Source organism: Recurvomyces mirabilis (genome assembly GCF_035927965.1).
Source record: "Recurvomyces mirabilis strain CCFEE 5264 chromosome Unknown scaffold_25, whole genome shotgun sequence".
NCBI lineage: Eukaryota > Fungi > Ascomycota > Dothideomycetes > Mycosphaerellales > Teratosphaeriaceae > Recurvomyces > Recurvomyces mirabilis.
Window position 1 is genome coordinate 364,523 of NW_027041959.1, and position 23,837 is coordinate 388,359.

Below are 23,837 nucleotides of genomic sequence, written 5' to 3' on the forward strand. Positions count from 1 at the left end.
CATGCCCATGGACTGACGTGGAAAACTCACGTGGAAAAGGGCAGATAGTAGCACCATCATGGTTTCAATTTCAAAATTCTTACTCAGGTACCGAACTGCTACGGAGGGATGTCTAATCATAACATCTCGCAGCTTTCGAATCGTACAATGTCATTTCGTCGCCTCACCTTGAAACGCCATGAACCCAGCCCCAATCGTCGGAATCATAACATCACAACCATTTCGCCCTCCGCCCCTCTTTTCCCGCAACAACCAACCCGCTCACGACCGTCCAGGCGGCGGCCCAGCAGGCGGAGCATAATTGTCCTTATGCGCATTACTCCCATACACCGGCTGCGGCTGCTGCAACTCGACATCATTCCCTGTCTGTGGTCCGTAGTAACTACTCGCAGCGCCGTAGGCAGGTGGAGGTGCATTGGAGTTGTTGTAGTAGGGTTGCGCGTTGCCGTTGTATTGGGCGGGTGCGTGGCCAGGGGGTGTGCGGCCGGCAGCCCAGGCTGTGCCGCGGAAGGGTTGGTGGCCGAGGCGGCGGCGGCGGCGAGCGGTGATGCATCTGTGGGGAGAAGTGGGTAAGTTGGTGCGTTTGGAGCAGGGAGAGTGAGAGGTGGGATCTTACGAGAAGAGGAAGAAGATTAGGAAGGCGCCGATGATGATGAGGGCGAGGACGAGCCAGCGTACCCAGCTGTTCCAGGGGGTGTTGTAGTAGCCGTTGCTGCGTGGTCGTATTAGCTAAATCACTCTTGTAGAATAAATCGAGTAGTGCGACGTACCCATAGCCATAGCCGTAGCCATATTGTCGCGGTAGGATCGCAGGCATTGTGCTGTCAATGTTGCGAGCAAGCACAGACGCTGGTGTTTGCGTGAGAATACAATTGTGCGTGATGCCTGGGATGACAGTGAATGAGCGACAAAGAAGGACGACGTAATTATGTAGTAGATTCTTCGCCACGGGCACACGCACACGACTGCTGCTGCGCCCAGAGCTTGTTCACTACAATCTGTCAAAAGTGATGATGACGATTATTTGCTCTCGGCCACGGCTTGGTCTGGTCTAGCACTGCCACAACCCGCGTATCTCTCCGTAGACGCAAACGCAGACGTCTTTGCCGAGAACCCAGGGCTTGGAAGTACTCGTTCAGAGCTGGGCGGTGCGCGGCGAGGGCTATGGAATCACAAATCACAGTTATTTCGCTCGCTCACTCGCATTCGTTCATGCCATGCAGACTTATATCCAAAATCTGGAATCCGCTGGAACATATAGCTTTCACCAACTTCCTCGCCACAAACCAGGTTCCTAGCACAGATCATCGGGAAAAGGGCTGATCCGATCACAGCTCTCCCCCCACGTCCAGCGCAGCGCAGAACAAGAAAAGGGCACTAGGGCTCAATCGGGCATTCATGCATTTTTCTCGCATCGTGCAGGATGCCAACGCATACAGGGCCCGAGCGTACAGTAATATTTCACGTAGGTATGCGCCGCTGTTCCATGCACTCTTGTCGTTCTTTCCATGCTGTTGTCGAGGAAGACTAGAATATATGTGGCCTTGGCGAACGCGATGCGACTTCTTTGACGACCAGACGATCGAGTTCAGGAGGTCAGTGAGCTTGTGCAATGGCGTGGAGGGTTATACCATATATCTCGTAAGGAGGGAACAGGGGCGAAGAGATGAAGCAAATGGAGGTTCCGAGTATACAATGCGGAGTCAAGCAGTCGTGGACATCATTCTCTCTTTGCCCATACTGCAGCACATGATCCAGCACTAGGTGCCTCGCTCGAAAACCTCGGCCATCCAATGTCGAACCAGAACCGGAGAACCGCTACCGATGCTTCGAAAAACATAAGAGATTTGGGTCAGGTAAGGATGCCATTCTTCCAACTCATAAGCCATTGCTGGCTCGCAGCGTCTTCTGCTGCTCCACTTTTCCTTCTATGCACGTATTTGTCCAGATTGATCACACAGGAAATGTCGCTATGCCAGGATCAGGATTCGTTCGAGTCGTCAGCAGAGCATCGTATAATCGTCGTCAGAGAACCGCCGTTGGTCGTCAACATCATCATCAATGCGGAGACAGTCATCCGGGATCACTTTTGGGCCCGGGCGATGAGCCACTGCAGGACAGCATCCAGGTTGGTCTCCTCCTTGGCGCTAATGCCGTAGCAGCTTACTTCTCGGTGCGTCACGGCCTTAAGATTGAGAGCTTCGATGAGTTGGTCGACGGTCGCGTGGTCCGTCAGGTCGGATTTGTTGCCAAGGACCAGGAGTGGAATGCCTTCCATGGCTGGCTTTTCGAGAAGGATGTGGAGCTCCTCCTTGGCGACTGGGAGGGCTTCTTTGTCGGCCGAGTCCACGATGAAGCTTGATGATGTGAGCTTTGGGATGGATCATGGAGACTACAAGATCTCAGCTTACACGATCGCATTCACACCTCGGCAATACCGCTCCCACATCGATCGGAATCTAGGCTGGCCTCCGAGATCCCAGCTAGAGAATGTCAGTATCGCCGAACATCATCGCAAAACCTTGGCGCGCAACCTGAAGGTGGTACACGATCAGCTGCAGCATACCATTTCAATGTCACATGGCCCTTCTGCACCCGCTTCATGTTGAAGCCGACAGTTGGTATGGAGCTACGCGGGCCGCGTCAGCTCAAATACCTACACAAAGACCAGATCTCGGCATGATGCGGGAGTGTGCATCTGGCGTTGCACGTACTCGATCGTGAACTCGCCGCCCTGTATGACGAGATTAGCTTCTGAAACGCCATAGACGGAGGACGCCGACATCGATGCGACTCACCGCTAGTACCCTCAGCAACGAGGTCTTACCCGCATTCTGGAGGCCGATCATGGTGATGTCCATCTCGGTGTTCCTGCATGGTGTGAGAATTAGGCATCAGCTATCTTTGGGATGATGATCGTGACTGAGCAAGAGATTGTGGCGGTGAAGCGAGGTCGACATCCTCGAGACACCTGTGCCGGATAGCGAGCTCGACATATAACAAGGCAAAAGGAAACAATCATGGCATACCAGAACAAGCTAAGCAGCCAATCATAAATGCGCTTGAACAGGCCCATGATGGCGGCGATGGTCGTAGTTCGCAGATCAGACACTTGCCGGACGCTCCAGATATGCAGCGCGGGTAGCTGGCGAGAACGGTTGCTTGGTGCCCGGCGGAGTAGTGAACCAGAGAAAGTGATCGAATGATGGCAGCCACTCGAGAGCTTGAGGTCGGCGATGGAAGTTTGCGATGGACCGGGATGGCTTGTTTGCGGGTAGTGTGGATGTGTGATGTGGGTGCGGGGCTGTTTTTCTTTGCTTCTCGGCGCGAAACGTATAAGCGCGCGGGAGGTAGATGTGAATGTTTAGACAACGAGCAGGAGCTCAGCAGTGAAGATCAGGTCGCTAGGAAGACAGCCGAGTTGAGGTAATAGTTGTAATGGGACAAAGAGTTCTAGATTTTTAGCTGCCCTCGCCTAGAAGTATCAGAAGCAGAATGGCGTAACCTCTGTTTCTTCTATCTTGCCGTGCTTCGTACCCAGGTGACCATGAAATAACGAGCTTGAGACAGAGCTCGGCACAAGGAGTCTGCAAGAGTCACGGAAGCACATGCAAGAGAGATGCGGGTGGTACAGATCGCGGTGCTCCAGAGCGGCGGCGGGCAGGGTGCAGCTGGTGGACTCGATTCGAGGTGCATGATTATCGTAGATTTCGACATGGTCCGTGCATCAAAACTTTTAGACAAGTCGAAGGCTGCAATATGTTATGATGCCTTGTATATGGAGGGCGAGTTGTTGACGTGAAGGCCTGGCTGTTGTATGAGAAAGTCAGAATGGTAATATGACCAAAATCCGAGAGATCTGAGGCCCTCCACATCCAACATGGCACCGTCCAGAGCCAATGGTGTTCATGAGGCGGCGCAGAAAAGAAGTTGGACAGTGAATTATGATACGACGAAACGACACAAGCTCTTTACACAACCACCGAGTAACAAGACAGCATACCCGAACCTCGCCGAAACCATTCGACCACACGTCGATTCTTTCAACACAGTCTTTGCTCCGGATGGACAACTACAACATGCTCTCAAGGACATTGGAACCAAAACATTTCTCGATGGCGATGCTTCCACACTTTCTGACGGCGAGCCGAGAAATCGACTGGAAGTTCGGGTGAAGGAGGTCTTCCTGGACAAAAGCAAGGTACCACCAAGCAACAAGACCGAAGGCAAGCGGGAGATCCTACCAGTGGAGTGTCGCGAACGACATGTAACCTACAAAGGAAGATTTCAAGGCCGGGTCGCATATCGTATCAACAATGGCGACTGGAAAGAGACGGTGCGAGAGTTCGGGTACATCCCAATCATGCTTCGGTCGAATCGATGTCATCTGGAAGGCTTGTCGCCGAAGGACTTGGTGAACAGCAGAGAAGAGACGGAAGAGCTGGGAGGGTACTTCATCGTCAACGGCATCGAGAAGCTGATCCGAATGCTGATCGTCAACCGACGGAACTTTCCCATGGCTATTATCCGACCATCTTTCGAGAACAGAGGGCCCACGTACACGAAATGGGGCATACAGATACGATCCGTGCGGCCTGACCAGACTTCGCAGACGAATGTGTTGCATTATCTCAGCGACGGCAATGTGACCTTTCGATTCTCGTGGCGGAAGAACGAGTATCTTGTCCCCGTGGTCATGATCCTGAAGGCTTTGGCTGAGACGACCGATCGCCAGATTTTTGAGGGTATCGTTGGTCCGGCTGGCAGTACGGGACTCGAGGCCAAGCAATTCGTTACGGATCGAGTGGAGCTTTTGCTGCGGACGTACAAAGCTTACAGTCTACACAATCGATCACAAACAAGGGAATTCTTGGGTTCGAAGTTCAGGATAGTGCTTGCGGTGCCGGACGACATGAGCGATGAGGATGCTGGGACGGAGTTCTTACGCAAAGTTGTATTGCCTCATCTTGGATGCTACGATGTGACCGATGCCAACGACGAGGACAAATTTCGCATTCTACTATTTATGATTCGGAAATTGTATGCTTTGGTAGAAGGCGAATGTGCGGTCGATAACCCGGATGCTGTTTCGAGTCAGGAGATTTTACTTCCGGGAGCACTGTATGGCATGATCATCAAGGAGCGAATAGAAGAGTGGATGACGAGTATTGGTCTTGCATTACGAGATTGGGGTCGAAGTAACCGCTATCCATCGTTTGCCAGCAAGGAATTCGAGCGCGACTTTCTTACCAAGATTGTACGAAAGACGAATGAGAATCTTGGTCAAGCACTGGACTATTTCCTGGCCACTGGCAATCTTGTGAGTCCTACTGGTCTAGATTTGCAGCAAGTCTCTGGATACACTGTGGTAGCTGAGAAGATTAACTTCTATCGCTTCATCAGTCATTTCCGGATGGTGCATCGAGGTAGTTTCTTCGCCGAGCTTAAGACGACTACTGTGCGAAAGCTCCTTCCTGAAAGCTGGGGCTTTTTATGTCCTGTTCATACACCGGATGGATCGCCTTGTGGGTTGCTGAACCACCTCGCACATAAATGTAAGGTTGCCACGCATAGCTCTGATGTTTCCAACCTGCCACACCTCGTCGCGCAGCTCGGCACAGTGCCATCATCCGCCGCCACTCTGGCGGAAAGTGTCGTCGTACAGCTCGATGGACGAATACTCGGCTTCTGCACACCAAAACAAGCAAAAGTCATCGGCGACACACTTCGGTACTGGAAAGTAGAAGGCACACATGACCTACCCACGGATCTAGAGATCGGCTACATTCCTTCGTCCAACGGTGGTCAATATCCTGGTATCTACATGTTCTCGACGCCTGCACGCATGATGCGGCCGGTGAGCTATCTTCCTCTGGACAAGACTGATTATGTTGGACCCCTTGAGCAGCCGTATATGTCTATTGCTTGTACGGAGCCGGAGATTGCATCTGGTGATTCGACGCATGTCGAGGAGGATCCGACGAATATTCTTTCGATCGTGGCGAATCAGACACCTTTCCCTGATTTCAACCAGTCGCCGAGAAATCAATATCAATGTCAGATGGGCAAACAGACAATGGGTACGCCTGGCACGGCTCTGAAATACCGCACAGACAACAAGTCGTATCGACTCCAGACTGGCCAAACTCCTGTCGTACGACCACCCCTGCACAACGAATATGGACTCGACAACTTCCCGAACGGCACCAACGCTGTCGTCGCCGTGATATCCTATACTGGTTACGACATGGACGACGCCATGATATTGAATAAGTCCTCTCACGAACGGGGATTTGGATACGGCACGATCTACAAGACCAAGAAGGTCGATCTATCGGAAGAAAGCAAGTCGACTCGAGGTCGAAGTAAAGCTGTTACACACATGTTCGGCTTCGCGCCCGAAAGCACGATCAAAGCTTTCTGGCGAAATACACTAGAAGAGGATGGCTTATGTGCAATCGGCACCAAAGTCAAGGATGGCGACATCATTGCTGCCTCGCATACCGTGACGTGGGATCCAGCTGCAGATTGTTACGTCAATCGCGACGGCGTCACGCATTTACATCGCTACAAGGATCCCGAAGAAGCGTACGTGGAGGAGATCAAACTTATCGGGAATGACTCTGGGAGCAATGAGCCTTGCCAGGCTATCAGCGTACGTCTTCGGATACCTCGATCGCCTGTCATTGGTGACAAGTTCTCCTCTCGCCACGGGCAGAAGGGTGTTTGTTCGCAGAAGTGGCCGGCGATCAATATGCCTTTCACTGAGAGTGGTATGCAACCCGACGTTATCATTAACCCGCACGCCTTTCCTTCACGAATGACGATTGGTATGTTCGTCGAATCTTTGGCTGGCAAGAGTGGAGCTCTGCATGGTCTGGCGCAGGACTCGACACCCTTCAAATTCAAGGATAAGGAAGGTGAGACGGCGGTGGAGTATTTCGGACATCAATTACAGAGGGCAGGGTATAACTATCACGGCAACGAACCCATGTATTCTGGAATCACAGGCGAGGAACTAGCGGCGGATATCTATATCGGTGTGGTGTACTACCAAAGACTACGGCATATGGTCAACGATAAATTCCAGGTCCGAACCACTGGTCCCGTCACGCCGCTGACTGGACAACCGATCAAGGGTAGAGCGAAGGGTGGTGGTATCCGTGTTGGTGAGATGGAGAGGGATGCGTTGCTAGCACACGGCACAGCGTTCTTACTGCAGGATCGATTACTCAATTGTAGTGATTACACCAAAGCATGGGTGTGCAAGAAATGCGGGTCCTTCTTGTCCACGCAGCCGAGTAAAAGCGGTGGATATGAACGGCAGGCTTCGGGCCGGTATGGAGAGGGTGGACGGGTGAGGTGTCGACGGTGTTCGAGGAAGGCGGTTGTCAATGATGCGAAGGTGGAGTGTTGGGAGGATGGGAAGGGGGAGAGGTGGTTTGGGGGCGATGAAGTGGCGCTGGTGGCTGTTCCGGGGGTGTTGAAGTATCTGGATGTTGAGCTGGCTGCTATGGGGATTGGGTTGAAGTGGCAGGTTGAGCCTTGAGTGTGTTGGAGGATCGAGAGAGGGTGTCGATGTTCGACGCATCGAATCACTGTTGCGCTGTATACTTTTGTTCTCTGGCGGCATAGCGTGGCGCTCGGGATTATGCGTATATTGCATGTATAGGCTATGATAGAGCTTGTTGACGTCTATATGCATCATCACCTCGACATGAATCCCTGCCTTGTATTGTCGTTGTCGTCTCTCGTGCGAACAAAATGTGGTCATGTGATGGCAGCATTCCGGAGCATCGCGGTTGCTTTCGTGGCACAACTGTGGCTGCACAATGACGTAGCACTTCCGATGTTTACCTGGCCTACGCTTCTTAGCATAAAGGTAGAACGAGAGCTTCTTGTATTCAGATTTCGTAGACTCCTATCCCTCCCCATATTGAAGAGATTCCTCGTGTACGTGCCTTCCTGAAACACCAGCGCATCAATCTATCCCACACAGCAATCAGCCCCACCAAGCAAGCGTCGATCAAACATATAGTGAAACGCCCCACAGCAACGGCAAGATGTAAGTGAATGCTCTTCTCTTCCTTGACTACCGAAGCTCACATTAGCGATCACAGGAACATCGGGCGCAACCTCAGCATCCGCTCGCGCAAGTCCGAGTCGAGCAACAATGCCTCTTCCAGCGGCGGCGGACGACACCGCTTCGCCATGTCCTCCCTGCGAGGCATCCAGCAAGCCGAGCTGAGCAAGAAGCTGTACAAGTTGATCAAGACCGAGAACCACCAGGTCTCCGCCTACGAGGCTGCGGGTCGCGAGTCTCACTCTGTTGCCTCGCAGCTCAGTGAGTGGGGCGAGGAGCAGGATGAGAGTGTGAGCGATATTAGTGATAAGTTGGGTGTGCTGCTGGCCGAGATTGCCGAGCAGGAGGAAGTGTTTGCGTCCAACCTGGAGGAGTCCAGGGGTGTGTTGAAGCAGATTCGGAATACCGAGAGTTCAGTGCAGCCGAGTCGGAATCATAAGATTAAGGTAAGCGCAACACGACGGACTGAGGCTTTGGAAGGATGGGATAGCTAACGCGATAATTGTAGATTCAAGACGAGATCCAGAAGCTCAAATACAAGGAGCCGGAGTCGCCCAAGCTCGTCGTCCTCGAGCAGGAGCTTGTTCGCGCGGAGGCACAATCGCTTGTCGCCGAGGCTCAGCTCACCAACATTACACGTCAGAAGTTCAAGGAGGCATATGATCTCCACACTGCGGCCGTCATCGAGCGCGCAGAGAAACAAATCATGCTTGCTCAGCAGGCTCGTCGTCTGATCAACCTTCTGGATGACACACCCATCGTACCGGGCGAGGAGCGTCCGGCCGTGTCCCGCGAGTACGAGGAAGCCGCTCGCGAGGTTCTGAACGACGCCGAAGCTGGTCTGAAGAACTGGACGCCGAATGTTCAGCCTATCCCCTCTACCGCTGGGCAAATGGGCCACAATGCTATGCCCGACGTCGACCACCAGGCCACATCTGCGCCGGTCATGCAGCAGGCTGAGCAGAATGTTCATGGTGTTGGTTTGACGCATGGCACTGAACAGTACCAGCAACCATTGCAGCACCAGCAGCCACTGCAGCACGAGACTCAGCAGGTTGGTGCGACTCAGGTACCTTACCCAACTACCCGTGAAGAGGAGAACGTCGGCTTGGCTGCTTAGAGACAGTAATGTCGACGTTCACGATTCAAGTGGGAGATGGGTAGCGTGGTGTTGGTGGGGTACTGCTATGCGGTACTTGTTCCAATATAATAACATAATGCTTGTCTTGTCATCATTTGCGTTTCCGCTCAACTTTCAGCCGCGTACCGAACTGCCGTAGGCTGTGACGACTTCGATTGATAAAGACATCTTGAATAAGTTACTCGATCAGCACAGTATTGCTACCGAATTCAGATATCCTCCTTCTTCTCATCATCACTATCCGCACTCCCAATCGTGCCGTCCTTCTTCAGAACCTGTGCACGCCCTTCCTCATGCACAGTCGAGGCCTTCCGCTCAATGTCCTCTACCTCGACATCCAGATGCGAGTCACCGGGCTTGGTATGCCATGGCTTGGGACCTCCTGACCTAAACATCTGCTCCACCTCTTCAAGCGACTTCCGAGCAGTCTCGGGATAGAAGAAGAAGGCTTGGATTGTGGCGCCGATGCAAAGTGCGCCGAAGACGAAGAAGAGGCCACCGCCAATGTTCTTGAAGGCAGGAGGGATGAACATTCCCAGCGCAAAATTGAACATCCCTGGTGATAGTGTCAGTAAGGTGAGGTAGTCTTACGTGAAGTGAAAATGGCTTACAATTGCCCAAAGCACTAATACCCATGCCACTAGCACGAGTCTCCAGCGACCATACCTCAGCCGCATACACCCACGCGATAGGCGCTAGCGTCAACGCATAGACGATGATAAGCAAGTACGAGAAAGCAATGACAGTGTAAGCCGGCGATCCGGAAACTTTGACCAGAACGTTGGCATTTCCCTGAACACCTCCTGGCACAGCTTGTCCGTAGCCGACCAGCATGCCACCAACGACGAAGTGGCAGAGGGCCATGCCAAGTGCTCCGTATATGAGTAGAGGACGCCGTCCCGTCTTATCGATGAAGACAAAGGTCACCAAGGTGAACACAATGAAGAGCGCGTATTGGATGCCACCAGATATGAGGCTGATATTGCCGCTTAGTCCAGCCATCAGAAAGACGTATTCAATGTAATAGGTCATGACGTTTGCTCCACTCAATTGTTGCCAGGCCTGGACGGAAAAGCCAGCAAGTGTTCGTCTCCACATTCCATTCTTGACGTATCGTCGCCAGCCAGGGAGAGCTTCACGTTCGGCTGCAAGGACGGTAGCGATTTCTTCCCATTCAGCGATGACCATAGGATCAGTCTTATCGCCCTTTGCTTGAATCTTGGCAAGGATTTCGACGGCCTCTTCGACCCTTCCGACCTTTGCAAGCCATCGCGGAGAACGAGGCAGGAATGGTAGGCCGATCATCAGGACGACAACAGGCACGAACTGGATGCCCCATGCTGTTCTGAAAGAGGCGCTTGGACCAGGGATGAAAGAGCAGCCGTAGCCGATGAAGAACATGAGTAGGATGCCGACTTCGATGGCGAGTTGTTGGATGACCAGAATGGAACCACGGACGTTCTTCTTCGCAATTTCGGCAAGGTAGACTGGTACCTGGGAGGAGGTGATGCCGACTGTGACACCGTTGAGCATACGACCAGCGATGAGCATGCCTCGGGATACTGTCGCAACTTGGATAGAGGTTCCTGCCAACCACCAGAGACATGCTATTGACTGTCAGTCTCGCAGTTAACAATCAAGATCGCTGGTATACTCACCAAACATGCAAGCATCACGACGACCGATCTTGTTGGATATCGGTCCAGCAATGAGACATCCAATAATCGAGCCAGCAGCTAAAGCAGAGCCGATAGCACCTTGGTATGCACCAGCCGGGTTGTCGAAGTAGGTGATGTATTGGTCGGTAACGACTATGGCGCTGATGGAAGAGATATCGAAGCCGAATAGCATACCTCCGACCGTCGAGATGATGGCCAAGAAGTAGACATTGTAGACTTTCGGGAAGGTAGGTAACTTCAGACTTGCCATGATGGTGACAATGATGGTGGTAGAGTCGTGATATCAATGCACGTATAAGTCTCAGATCTCCAGACAGTGGGATAGAAGAGATGTGAAAACAGATCTGCCATTTCATTCATATATCCAAACCAAAATCTGTCTGCAGATCATGCACCACACAGTGCGCACATGGTGGTCCAACAACCCACCGGAAAGGCCATAAGATGACATCGTGGCTACCATGTCGTCCGGCTCAATAGGTGGATAAACACATATGAGTGGTCCCCTCCACATCACGAGATCATATTGGAGAACGTCTGCGTATCCATGTTGAAAGTGTGGATCGAAAGAATTGGTGAAGGAGGTGACGTGGTGCTGGATGTGGGGTACGACGGCTACTGCGGCAGAGGCTGAAGCTTACCTGGTTAGCGCATGAGCTGGAGTTAGATGTGACAGGTGAGAGAGATTGACGTGAGAAGAGCAGAATAATAAAAACAAAAACAAGCCCAAGTCCCCATTTCAAGCGCGCTATATGGTCGTCGCCACGCTCGAGGAAGAATGTTGAACTCTCCTGGAACGCCGACGCTAAAAGTGCAACATCAACAACATCGTGTGCCTCCCCCTTCGCCAGTGGAAGTCCTCCCAACACAATCCCAAGCCAGGAAGTGCGTCGGGAAGGACGATCCGCCCAAGATCTATGTTGAATGCTGTATGACCCCATGTCCCAGGCAGACCTTTGTGGATATCTTCGCGTGAAAAAACAAATGCCCTTTCTCTATCACAAATTCCGCCAGCGCTTGGCGATATCTTTCTCTTTCTTTTTCGTTTCGATTGGGTATTCCTTAAAACGCCGGGCACGCCTCTCCAGCTGCTAAAGGGCTGGAGAAGGTGTATGCAGACACTGCTTCAGTGCAGTGCGAAATTTAGAGCTTCAGCTCCTTGGGCTTCTCCCAGCTGAAGTTCTGGTTAGTGAAGTGGCCATTGATAGCGGTCTCGCGGTAGATGGGCTTGGCGAGGTCGAGCTCCTTGACGATGACACCTGGTCGCATGTCGAAGTTCTTGCGGACGATCTCGACGAGCTCGTCGGAAGACTTATCGGAGGTGCCGTAAGTCTCGACGAACAGGGAGAGCGGCTCTGCAACACCGATGGCATAGGACAGCTGCACGAGTGCACGGCGGGCGAGCTTGGCGTGGACGAGAGACTTGGCGATCCAACGGGCGAGGTAGGCGGCAGATCGGTCGACCTTGCTGTAGTCCTTGCCGGAGAAAGCACCACCACCGTGGGCACCCCATCCACCGTATGTGTCGACAATGATCTTGCGGCCAGTAAGGCCAGCGTCACCCTGGGGTCCACCGATGATGAACAGACCAGATGGCTGGATGTGGTATTTGGTGTTCTCGTCCAGGTACTTGGCAGGGATGGCGGCCTTGATGACCTTCTCCTTGATCTCCTTTCGTAGCTGCTCAGTAGTGATGTCTGGGCTGTGCTGAGCGCTGACGACGACGGTGTCAACACGCTTGGGCACGACCGCGCCACCGTCATGCTCGTACTCCACAGTGACCTGGGTTTTGGTGTCGGGTCGGAGCCATGGGAGGCTACCGTCGTTGCGGGCATCGATCATGACCTTGTTGAGCTTGTGGGCGAGGATGACAGTCAATGGCAGGAGCTCAGGTGTCTCATCCGTAGCATAGCCGAACATTATACCCTGGTCACCAGCACCAAGCTGCTCTAGTGCCTCCTCGTAGTGCAGACCCTGTGCAATATCCGGGCTCTGCTCCTCGATAGCAACCAGCACATTGCAAGTCTTGTAGTCGAAACCCTTCGCCGAATCGTCGTAACCAATCTGCTTGATAGCATCACGGACGACCTTCTGGTAGTCGACCTTCGTCTTGGTTGTGATCTCGCCGAAGATCATCACCATACCAGTCTTGGTAGCGGTCTCGCAAGCGACCTTGGAGAGAGGGTCCTCAGCGAGGCAGGCGTCGAGCACGGCATCGGAGACTTGGTCAGCAAGCTTATCGGGGTGTCCTTGTCCTACAGACTCTGAGGTGAAGCTGTGGCACTGCTGTCAACTGCTGTGCTTTGGCATATGGGAAGACGAAAAGCTGGTACGTACAGGAAAGTGCTGGGCTTTGCAGCCGTACCATTGGTGTGCACCATGTTTTGTGTGTCTGTGGTGGGAGTGCGAGTAGGGCTACTTGATGTCGAGTATAACAGTATTTGAGTGAGTGTGGTATGGTAGTAAAGGGTGGGAACAAGAAACCGCGTTGGACAATCGTAAAGTGGCATACCCCACCAGGGCCATCTGCCGGTCTCGCGATGAACTTTTTAACGCACGCAATCATCACCAACAATTCTTTCGGCGGCCGCAACCCCCGATGCCTTGAGATCGGCGTCATTCGGCACTTTTGGATCTCCTTATATCCCGGCTATGTACCGCAGCACGCTTAGACAAACATACTGCAGTTTGAGATGAATTCGGCTTAACATCATGATGGCCACGAGTCTTGCTGCTTCTTCCCAGAGCAAGCACGAGCCATGACGGCACTGTCAATGGAGACTATAGTGAAGGGCTGCAAGGACATCAATTGCACACGTGTGACACTCGAGACTTCCATAAGTCTCTGTAGCTCGATTTTTCTATCCAAATGGCCTTGCAATGGCATACATTTTTGGACCACTGCTATGCTACGTCTACCGACGTCCCATCGCTGCGTCTATGACCACCTCAACACTGGTTTGACGACCTGAAGCTGTCAGCATGTCAATAGGATCTACCACAAGCTCCTGAACTACTGACCTTGCCTGATTTCATGTCGTTGAGGGCAATCTGCATATCTTGGTATGGATATATCTTGAACAATTTCTCCAAGGGTAAGTAACCATTTCTTTGCATCTCCACGAGCTGGGGTATGAACTTCTTGCCCGTTAGCACACGAGCAGATGCGGTTATCTGCCTGGCTGGAATACCTTCGACGGCTCCGAGCTTCCCTCAAGGACGCCCAGGAACGTTTTGTTCTCGAAAAGAAAATTCAGAGGATCAATGATGATGTTCGATCCGGGAGGCATTACACCAACAGACGCAGCCTGTCTTGAGGGAATCAGCACGACTTCATTGACCATCTGGGAGTCTGAGTAGCATACCCCCTTTTGGCTAAGCAAGCAATCATGGTCTCAATTATGGAGGTATTGCCTACGGAATTCAATCAGCTTCACGAATACGACACGCATGCATTCGCTGTCGGGCGTATTCACCCACGCAATCAATAGCAAAGTCAACTCCGCCATCAGAAATCTCACGAAGAGCAGTTACCATGTCCTCAACATCCTTCGAATTCAGCGCATGCGTCGCACCAAGCTCTTTGGCTAGTTCAAGACGCCCTGGATTAATGTCTACAGCAATGATGTGATGGAGACCCAGGTACTTTGCGGCCATAAGTGCAGTCAACCCAACACCCCCGAGACCGAATACCACAATCGAGTCATCCTGCTGCGGCTTCAGCACATTCAGCACTGTGCCTGCACCTGTCTGGAATCCGCACCCGCAAGCGGCGAATATGGCGGCGTCTTCTGGATCGTACGGATATCGCATAGCCACGCAAGTCGCATCGACAACACTCATCGCCGCGAAGGAAGATTGACCGAAGAACGAACTTTGTACACTGCGGCCATCCTTCAATCGAGCTGGTGGTGGGCCACCATTTGCTCGGACTGCTCCTATGTGGAGCTTGCCACCGTCGAGACATGTCGCTGGTTGATGTCGTCGGCATCGCTTGCACTCGCCGCAGAAGTTGAAGGATAGGAGGACAAATTCACCGACTTCGATGTCTGTTCGTTGGACGCCATCGCCGATTGCTCGGATGTAGCCCGCGCCTTCGTGCCCGAGGATTGCTGGGAACTGCAGGGATGGTGCGCTGCCTGTTTGGCATATGAGGTCCTGCAGGTGTTTTTCAGCCGAGCACTATTTTCTGGGTACTTGAAGTGAGCTTACGGTATGGCAGATGCCAGTGTACTTCATCTCAATAAGATATTCGTTGCCTTGTGGGCCATCGAGGACGATATTTTGGAGTGCAAAGTCAGCACCGGCATGTTCGACGACATATGCGACTGTCTCAATGTTCCTGGCGTGACTGTCGTGTGTTGTATGATGTGGAGCCATCGGTGTTGCGAACCCCAGAAGCTGTTTGTAAAATTCTCGTCCAATCGTCCACCTTAACGAGTACAGGGTCGTTGCCCATCGTGGAAGACAGTATCAATCTAGATACCAACCTTCACGGTAACCGAGTGCCGTTCGTGAAGCTCTGAGCCTTGTGAGGGGTCGGCGGCACTTTGCTGACGGTTCTGGTGAGATCAATACCAGAGGTCAATTAGGCCATCAATAATATTCATACACAATAGTTCATATAGACTCTCGTCTACTCGTTGCATTAGATCAGATGTACCCAGTACGTAGATGCAACATATGTGTCATACAATCGAGGATCAGAAGCTCGAAAAGCAGCAATCGCGCCACCAAGCATCACAACCCTGCTCGCAAGATAGAGCAACGGCGAGCATATTTTGACAAGCATAAGAGGATCTGACCAACGTACCACTACCTTCTCAAATTGCATGAAAAGCAGCATGCTCACCATTGAGGTGATTGCAGCACCTCGCCAGAGCCATGCTTCGATGGCAGTTGGAAACGTAGTGTTCCATGATACCAAGTGCAGTGCACCGAACGAGATGCCGAAAAGGCAGGTCACTGGCCAGAGCTTGGAGTGATAGAGCTCTGGATCCCAGTGAGACAGTACGACCTCATGCTTCGGCTTGATCGTTCCGGGTCGGAGTCGTTTGCACTCTTTGCAGCCCTTATGCAGACAAGAAGACTCATGCCGAAGATATGCTATTCGCTTTTCATTGTACTCTGTCAAGGCCTTCTGGGCGGCTTTCTCTTTCACTTCAAGCTCGAAGATTCGTGGTGTCAAGTACCAGATCTGCCACAACGACTGCTGTTCCTTTTTGCCTTCGTTATCGAAACTGGATGTGATGATCATCGAGTCGAATTCCGCACGCTGCTCGATCGTCATGTGCGGAAGGTCTATCTCTGATGGAGTCTCGATGTTCTTCGGCTTCAACCACCAGTAAATGTAGGTCACCACGGAAAGTGGTATATAACCAAGCGTCATGGACTCCAGAGGTGCCAGTGGGAGATTATGTGCCTCCCGCATGATCGACTGCGCCACAAACCAGACAGACTGGAGTAGGGCGAACAGCTTTGCTGTAGCATCTGCATTGCTCTTGTCCTTAATGGTGTCCCGTATGAGACCCCATGCTTGCCGGTCTTGCCAGTCAAACAGACCTTGCTCAACTAGCCAGATAAATTGGTTGGGCCACAAGATCTTAGTTCCACAATCAGTACGGTATCGTATGCCGAACATCCCTATGTAGAATGCGTGAATATACTGAAAGTCGTCTCCAAGCATATCGCGGACCTGTCGCACGATCCGGCGTGCTTGAGTCCATTCCTGAGCCGCTTCCACTGTAATGAGCTCCGGAGCGATGAAAGCTTTGATGAACAAAACAATCTTGTGTGGAAGTCGGAACCGCTCCCTTTGGTCTATGCGAGGATGTATGCATACCCAGGTACAGAGTGCAGTGGTGGCTAGACAAGTGAAGGCGAGGCTGAGGGTTCCACGACCAGGTGACTCTAGAGTCCAACCCACGAGCTGAGTCGAGTTGTGATCGCCATGTGCGCGGACGGTAACAGCTGGCGAAGTCATATCGTCGCGAAGACAATCGACGGGGTTAGCAGCTTGTCGTTTTCCAGATGCGATCCGAAGACATTGTCGCCCGTTAGCGACGCTCAACGAGGAGAAGCACGCAGGAGAGTACTTAATAACGATTGAAGAGTACCCATGGGGCCTACATGGCAGCAAGCCATTCCCATCTCGTCGACATCCAGGTGGCGTTACATGCTACACGCTACCGCTCGGTAAGTACGAATAAAAAGGCCAGATGCAGAAGCATGCACTCCTGCGGCACAGCGTTGGCGGGTGTGGTCGTGCTCATGATCGGAGTATTGTAGCTACGCCATCCGAGTCGTTCTGTTGATGTCCGCGAAGCCTTACACAAGTTCCAAGGTATATACCGAAGCCCTCTCGTGGATACTGGCGTTTTTGCCATGTTTGTGAAGAGGTGCGAGCTGTTTTTGGGGAGCAGGCGTAACGATATGTCAAGGGGTCCACAGTCTTGACCAATCATGTTGTAAGGGCGTTTCACGCCACCAGCTTTGCCGTCGGTTTCAGCACGATAGGCTGGCATGAGCGCGTAGCAGCAGCTTTGTGAATCTCACCTCAATTTGCAATGATGTGATCTCCATCACAATGTGCTTAGCAGCGCGAGGAAGATACACGCACAACTAGCTGATCATGTTCTGGAGCTTTTTCAACTATGCTGGACTGGCAGGTGGCACGGTGGTGGCGTTATATGCTGGACTGCTGGGTCTCCTAACAACAAGCTGGTTCCAGGCACATGTCGTCTACCTTCATGCTGTGCAGATGACATGGGGTAAAGACCTCGACATACCAGAGGTGTTCGGCTTCCTACACAACCAAGTCACACCCTTCAGAATCAAGTCTGTGGGAGTCGAGTCTTTATACACTTGGCACATCTTACCAGTTGGCTTGTATCGACAGCGTGAGATCGACTTGCTGCACGAGGCATCAGGCTTCGTGCCGGACATAACTTCACGTCTTGGCTTCAAGTTGCTTCGTGACGATCCAGAGGCCAGGCTGGTCATTCATTTCCATGGAGCAGCTGGGACCGTCGGATCGGGCTATCGAGGTCCCAATTATCGAGCCCTGTCCGCTGGCCAACCTGACAAGATGCATGTCTTGACTTTCGACTACCGTGGCTTTGGACGAAGTAGTGGCTGGCCGACCGAGCAAGGTCTCATAGCTGATGCTACTGCAGTTGTGGAGTGGGCTTTGCACGTCGCCAAGGTACCACCAGAACGGATCGTGATCTACAGCCAATCGATGGGAACGGCAGTCAACGCAGCTATAATGGAACACTATGCACAACAATATCCGCCTATTGTGTTCAAAGGCCACATACTCACGGCGCCCTTCGTCGACGTTCCCACTCTTGTCTCTACTTACAGCGTGGCTGGCACCGTCCCTATTCTTGGGCCACTGAAGCGTTTTCCGATACTATTTGACTACCTGAAATCGTTCATCAAGGACAATTGGTCGACAAAGAATCGCGTGGCATCATACGTCCGCACGAACGAGCAGAACGGACAACCATACAAGCTGACCCTACTCCATGGCGAGGACGACTACGACATACCTTGGACGCACACGCCCGTCATCTTCTGGCATGCTGTGAATGCAACGCGCTCGGAAAAGGTCAGCTTTGAAGACTTCGAGAAGATTAAAGATGAGTCCAAGGTCGACCTTGGTTATGCCGGGAGCCTTGTGGAGTGCAAGACCAAGACTGGTGTGATCCGCGAAGAAATACTGAAGTATGGTTTACACGACGTGATCATGGGCAATCCAGTGGTAACACTGGCGGTCATGCGAATGTTTGAAGATGAATGACGTTACACAAGATAAAACTATGGTCCACTGTGACTGTCACAATAATGCTTCAGAGATGATACATAGTCATTATATACATAAAGTTTCTCTATCGTGTATAGTCACAATACATGCGACTCATGAAGTATGCATTCAAGCAGACCCGCCACCATCGAGTGGCTGAGGGTCAGCAGCAGTACCAGAAGCTGGGATCTGCTGAAACCATTCGGGCCACTTCTGGACGGTCGCAGCATCACCAGTCAAGGTGAAGTTGACAGTGACAGATGCCTCCGGGTTCAATGCCAGGGAGTACTGGCCAGGGTAGACAACCAGGTTGCCGTTCGCATCAGCACGAGCCAAAGCACCTACTGGCACAGGGATATTGACGATGCAGGACGCACCTGGCGCGATGCTAGCCTCACGGTCGATACCGACCAACCACTTGATGGGTCGTGGGGTAGGACCAGAGGTGGTCGAAGCAAAGAGCATGGCACTGTAGTCGGAAGCGACCTTGCCAGTGTTGGTGATCGTGGCCTGGAAGGTCAAGATTGGCACCTGCTCAGCGTACTGGTAGCCAGTATGTGCCTGGGAGAAAGGCGTGCTGATGTTGTATGAGGTGCTCATGTTGGCGACGAGCGACTCAGAGAACGTGGTGTAGAACATGCCGTATCCGAAGGGGTAGACGGCTTCTCCAGTGTACCACATGTATGTCTGACCAGGGTTACCGTCGGACGAATTGGGAGCAAGGCTCATGTCGAGCTGGTTGAAGCTGGTAGCGTAGCTAGCTGGGTACTGCGTGGTAACGAGACGTCCAGCTGGTGCACGCTTGCCAGTGATGATGTCGAGGAGAGCCTGACCACCGCTCTGGCCAGGGTAACCGCCCCAGATAAGAGCATTTACGTTCTTGTTGCTCTTGAGCGACGAGCTGTCGACTTGGCCACCACCCATCTGGAGGACGATGACTGGCTTCCCAAGGTTGGCGAGCTGAGAGATAAGATCGAGCTGAACACCAGGCCAGGTGACATTATCACGGTCCATACCCTCGGCCTCGATGCTGTTGTCGATACCACCGGCGAAGACGATGACGTTGGACTTCTTAGCCGCATCAATGGCAGCAGCGAACCCAGACGTGCTGTTGTCGCCGACGGAGTTGGTGCCGTTGGCGAAGTTGACAGTCAGGCCAGCAGATTGCATGGCAGCAAGAGGGCTGATAAGGTACGGTGCCTGACCAGCATAATTACCCTGAAGCTGCTCGGTGGCGTTTGCCCAAGGTCCGATCAGAGCGACGCTACCGCAGTCATCACTGAGCGGCAGGGTGCCGTCGTTCTTGAGAAGAACGATGCTCTGGACGGCGGCCTCGTATGAAATGTTCTGTGCATCGGACGAAACTACATCCTTCCAGCCAAGGTTGCGGTACAGAGTGTCGTTGGGTCCGAACCAGCCCTGGTCGATAGTGCCGGTATACAGGCGCCTGAGAGCCTGCTCGATATCATCACGAGAGACGAAGCCCTCGTCGAAAGCGTCCGGAAGCCAGTTGGAGTAGGTAGTACCACAGTCGATATCGGTACCCGCACGGAGCGAGTCGGCTGCCGCACCTGTGCGGTTGGCAGCATAGCCATGAGGGTCATAGACGTTGTATACCGCATCGCAATCAGATGAGACAAAGCCGGTGCCGAAGTCCCAGGTATCGCGCAGCAGAGTCTGGAGGAAGAATGAGTTGGCGCAGCTTGGCACGCCGTTGACTGCGTTGTAAGAACACATCAAGCCGCGAGCCTTGGCGAATTGCACAGCCGCCTTGAACTGAGGTGTGTAGTAGCCAGCTAGATCCTGCTGGGTAATGTTTACATCGTTACCCAGACGTCCGTGGTTGTGCCAGTTCTCAATGTCGTAACCAGCGAAATGCTTGGGCACAGCGATCAACTTTGGCACTGTCGGGTTGATTCCGCCCTGCATGCCGGTGATGTACTCGAAAGCGTACAGAGACGACAGGAAGAATGCATCTTCACCAGGGGTCTCTTGTCCACGACCCCAGATTGGTGACCTGAAACCGTTGATGTTGGGGCTGTATACATCGAGACCGTACTTGCCTGCATTGTTGTAAGCCCGTCCTTGCGTAGCGATGATGTCGGCGATTTGGTGGATCAGAGAGGCGTTCATCGAGGCCATGGACTGTAATGGGCGTTAGAGGGGCAGAAAGCTTCTGCATGTGGAATGAACTCACCAAGATTGGGGAAGGGAACGAAGTTGCCCAGCTCCACTGGCCGGGAAAGCTGTTTCCAGCAAAGCGACTGAGACCGTGAAGAGCCTCATTCCAGATCTGGTACGCTGGAAGACCGAGCCTAGGGACACCAGGAGCTGTGTTATCGGTGTTATTGGTCAACTCCTCCAGTGTGAACATGGAGAGCAACGCCGCAGCTCGATCCCATGACGACGCTGACGTATTGCAGACCACGGTGTTGGCGAGCTCGGTTCCAGCACAGGTAGGGAAGGTGGTGTTGAAGTCGTACAGTGTCCTGTGATCAAGACTGGGCTGTGGGTTGGTAAGGTAATCATCAGATTTGGTCTGGGCCTGTCCGAGGACAGCCGGTGCTACTGCCAGTACGGCTCCGAGCACAGTAGAAGAATACATGTTGGCTCTGTTGACAATTGCGAAGAGAGAAACGAGTACCGTCCTTCAAACTTCTGCTTTCGAGCTCGACATTTTGTACTCAAGCTACGGCCTATGACGGCGTGCTGACCGGGAGATCTTTCGCTTCATGCAAGCGGCGTAGACAAGCACTTTCGGCCACGCAGGAACCGAGCGCCTCAGCCGTGTCCATCGGAAATCCATAAAGCTTGCCTCGAAGTAGTAGTCGGCGTGGTTGCAATTCGTCGCTGTGGAGCTCCACAGGATTGATCTCCAGCGATTCTCCACGGTCCCCACTCGAGACATTTAGCCTAGAATCAGGCTATATAGATCGAAGTTCTGCCCATGACGTGCGACCGATGTCCGAGTGGACCGCGAGCACGTATAAACAGGCAGGTTCTGTCGTTCGTTGAGGCCGTCGCATCCGAGGTGGTTGCCAGCTCCCATGTCGTTTGCTTGGCGAGAAAACTCTTCATGTTGCGAAGGTAGAATAAGATGGAAGAAGAATAAGGTCTGCCGATCTGTGGAGGAGCAGGACCTGTGGGGCCAAACCAAATCAAACCATCGGTCACACTCGAGACGAGAACGCGAAAAGTATTGTCATCGATCAGGCAATACAGGTGTAATGCGTACAAATGTCAGCGAGTGGTATACCTGGCTGTGAGGTCACCGCGCAAGCATGTATGACATGGCCCATTTGCTTCGACTCGAGGTTTGAGCGCTCACAGAGCCAGAGCAAGATCATCGACTCGTTTTGCGGAAGACTATGGCAGAGCGAGAAAGCAATACAGAAGGGTATCTTCTTTAACACAGCCATGACACTGCGCCATGTTTATCTGAGCATGCTGGGGCCGAACTCCAAAAAGCCAAGCCTGGTGCTGTTTCATTCGCAGTGACGGCCAGCAGATCATCAATTCACCATATCATTACCATCCGCGCTACCGGCTTCTTCACTGATGCCAGTAAGGAAAGGATGCTTAAGCGCTTCCTCCGCCATCATCCTTCTCGCCGGATCAAGCTCCAAACAACCCTTCATAAACTCGATCGCCTTCATCTCCTCCCCTGTCATTCCACCCTCCCCATCAGCACCTTTCTTGTTACGATTGGTGCACCAGAGGAGGATTTTCTCCCAGGTATGACCCGCTTCCGTCAGAGAAGGCAGATTGGTTTGCAGAACCTGGCCATGCAAGGTGGCGATCTCGCGCATCTTCTTCTTCCCGAAGATGGTGCAGAGCTCGATGAAAGCGTCGATATCGTCTGCGGAGTGGAAGAAGGGAAAGCGTTTGCTTAGTAAGGTTAGGAGGATTATACCGACGGACCAGACGTCGATGAGACAGGTTTGGGCGGTGCATTTGAGGAGGACCTCTGGGGCTCGGAACCCACGGGTACCTGCACGATTTGCACGTCGTGAGGAGCGCTGGTCGTTGTTTGGATATGTTGGTCTGGGTGGTTGCTGACCTGCGGCTGTAGCAGCATTGAGAGTCGTGGTGTAGACCGAGTTCTTAATCTTGCGGTCTCGATCGGGTGGCTCATAACAGCAAGTGCAGTGGTGGTAGTCCGTGCCTTCCCTTTCTGCCAGACCAAAGTCGACAAGCACGCCACACTGCTTTTGCGGTGAGTAAAGAAAGTTGGTTGGCTTGATGTCACGATGTATGATTCCAGCATCGTGGACGGACGCTAATGCTGTGAAGAGGCTCTGGAGGTAGACCCGTATGTCGTCAATGCTCATGTCGCGGTAGTACTCCCGGAAATCCTTGTGCGGGAAGAACGGTAATATCGCGATGACCTGATCCAGATGACGAAACGACGTGATCAGCGGGCACACATTGGCTGAGTTCCGAAGGTCGTGTAATAGTTCCAGTTCGTTCAAGATGCGTAAAGGGGACGAGGTTACATAGATCTTCTTGATCGCCACATACCGAGGCCTTTGCACGCCCTGAGACTTCTGTTTGGCACTTAACCCTGTTCCATTGAAGTTCTCCTTGTTGGCTGCGGAGTCCCAGCTGTTGTCGTAATGGTCGTAGAGTAAGTCTTCAGCCTTGTAAACAGTAGAGAACGTGCCTTCCCCAATGCGATTGATGAGGCGGTAACGCTGTGTGATGTTTTTGAAAGATGCTTCGAAGTGTTCAATGTCATCAGCAACAGCATCGTCGACTTCTTCTTCTGCCTCGTCGTCGGTCACAGTGCCGTTGCTCTCATCCAGTGGGTCCAGGCTCTCTTCAATCCCGCCTGTTTCGTCCTCAGTGCTGTCACCCTGCTTTGCCATTGTGTCGTCATGCACGGGCACAGGATACTGCGATCTGCGTAACGTTGCGGCCATGCTCCTCCGTGCAAAGAGTGAATGTCGCTCCCGAGCTCTAAATGTACATCGGAAATATTAGCGGGTACCTTGCAGCTCTCACATGGCAGCTGGTGTGGTGGATTTGCAAGCGCGAGACGCGTCGGTGTTCGGCGTTGCTTCGCCAGCCCGCAAAAATAAACAACAGCCATATGATAGATATCGACAAACACTCTCAACAATCCAG

The 23,837-nt window shown here is 52.6% G+C and overlaps 11 protein-coding genes across 11 annotated transcripts; 3 read left to right on the forward strand and 8 right to left on the reverse strand.

Moving 5' to 3' along the window:
* Positions 1-261: 261 nt before the first annotated feature.
* On the reverse strand, positions 262-817 carry LTS14_008452 (uncharacterized protein; the record flags this gene model as incomplete). The annotated part of the gene is made up of 3 exons (XM_064841140.1): positions 262-553; positions 617-712; positions 771-817. 3 exons carry the CDS (start codon positions 815-817, stop codon positions 262-264), a joined length of 435 nt encoding a protein of 144 aa, XP_064691400.1.
* A 1,266-nt stretch (positions 818-2,083) lies between these two features.
* LTS14_008453 (uncharacterized protein) lies at positions 2,084-3,076 on the reverse strand (the record flags this gene model as incomplete). Its single annotated transcript, XM_064841141.1, has 5 exons — positions 2,084-2,357; positions 2,567-2,629; positions 2,715-2,734; positions 2,799-2,871; positions 3,030-3,076. The coding sequence occupies 5 exons, from the start codon at positions 3,074-3,076 to the stop codon at positions 2,084-2,086; spliced, it is 477 nt and encodes a 158-aa protein (XP_064691401.1).
* An 804-nt stretch (positions 3,077-3,880) lies between these two features.
* On the forward strand, positions 3,881-7,549 carry ACR2 (DNA-directed RNA polymerase I subunit RPA2; the record flags this gene model as incomplete). Its single annotated transcript, XM_064841142.1, has 1 exon — positions 3,881-7,549. One exon carries the CDS (start codon positions 3,881-3,883, stop codon positions 7,547-7,549), a length of 3,669 nt encoding a protein of 1,222 aa, XP_064691402.1.
* A 662-nt stretch (positions 7,550-8,211) lies between these two features.
* LTS14_008455 (uncharacterized protein) lies at positions 8,212-9,203 on the forward strand (the record flags this gene model as incomplete). The annotated part of the gene is made up of 2 exons (XM_064841143.1): positions 8,212-8,529; positions 8,592-9,203. The coding sequence occupies 2 exons, from the start codon at positions 8,212-8,214 to the stop codon at positions 9,201-9,203; spliced, it is 930 nt and encodes a 309-aa protein (XP_064691403.1).
* A 230-nt stretch (positions 9,204-9,433) lies between these two features.
* LTS14_008456 (uncharacterized protein) lies at positions 9,434-11,153 on the reverse strand (the record flags this gene model as incomplete). Its single annotated transcript, XM_064841144.1, has 3 exons — positions 9,434-9,780; positions 9,836-10,831; positions 10,883-11,153. The coding sequence occupies 3 exons, from the start codon at positions 11,151-11,153 to the stop codon at positions 9,434-9,436; spliced, it is 1,614 nt and encodes a 537-aa protein (XP_064691404.1).
* Positions 11,154-12,046: 893 nt separating this feature from the next.
* On the reverse strand, positions 12,047-13,284 carry SAM2 (methionine adenosyltransferase sam2; the record flags this gene model as incomplete). Its single annotated transcript, XM_064841145.1, has 2 exons — positions 12,047-13,178; positions 13,241-13,284. The coding sequence occupies 2 exons, from the start codon at positions 13,282-13,284 to the stop codon at positions 12,047-12,049; spliced, it is 1,176 nt and encodes a 391-aa protein (XP_064691405.1).
* A 1,042-nt stretch (positions 13,285-14,326) lies between these two features.
* On the reverse strand, positions 14,327-15,283 carry LTS14_008458 (uncharacterized protein; the record flags this gene model as incomplete). Its single annotated transcript, XM_064841146.1, has 2 exons — positions 14,327-15,061; positions 15,116-15,283. 2 exons carry the CDS (start codon positions 15,281-15,283, stop codon positions 14,327-14,329), a joined length of 903 nt encoding a protein of 300 aa, XP_064691406.1.
* Positions 15,284-15,551: 268 nt separating this feature from the next.
* Positions 15,552-16,886, reverse strand: LTS14_008459 (uncharacterized protein; the record flags this gene model as incomplete). The annotated part of the gene is made up of 1 exon (XM_064841147.1): positions 15,552-16,886. The coding sequence occupies one exon, from the start codon at positions 16,884-16,886 to the stop codon at positions 15,552-15,554; it is 1,335 nt and encodes a 444-aa protein (XP_064691407.1).
* A 648-nt stretch (positions 16,887-17,534) lies between these two features.
* LTS14_008460 (uncharacterized protein) lies at positions 17,535-18,707 on the forward strand (the record flags this gene model as incomplete). Its single annotated transcript, XM_064841148.1, has 1 exon — positions 17,535-18,707. One exon carries the CDS (start codon positions 17,535-17,537, stop codon positions 18,705-18,707), a length of 1,173 nt encoding a protein of 390 aa, XP_064691408.1.
* Positions 18,708-18,839: 132 nt separating this feature from the next.
* Positions 18,840-21,315, reverse strand: LTS14_008461 (uncharacterized protein; the record flags this gene model as incomplete). The annotated part of the gene is made up of 2 exons (XM_064841149.1): positions 18,840-20,855; positions 20,908-21,315. The coding sequence occupies 2 exons, from the start codon at positions 21,313-21,315 to the stop codon at positions 18,840-18,842; spliced, it is 2,424 nt and encodes an 807-aa protein (XP_064691409.1).
* Positions 21,316-22,222: 907 nt separating this feature from the next.
* Positions 22,223-23,578, reverse strand: CDC7 (Cell division control protein 7; the record flags this gene model as incomplete). The annotated part of the gene is made up of 1 exon (XM_064841150.1): positions 22,223-23,578. The coding sequence occupies one exon, from the start codon at positions 23,576-23,578 to the stop codon at positions 22,223-22,225; it is 1,356 nt and encodes a 451-aa protein (XP_064691410.1).
* Between the last annotated feature and the right edge of the window lie 259 nt (positions 23,579-23,837).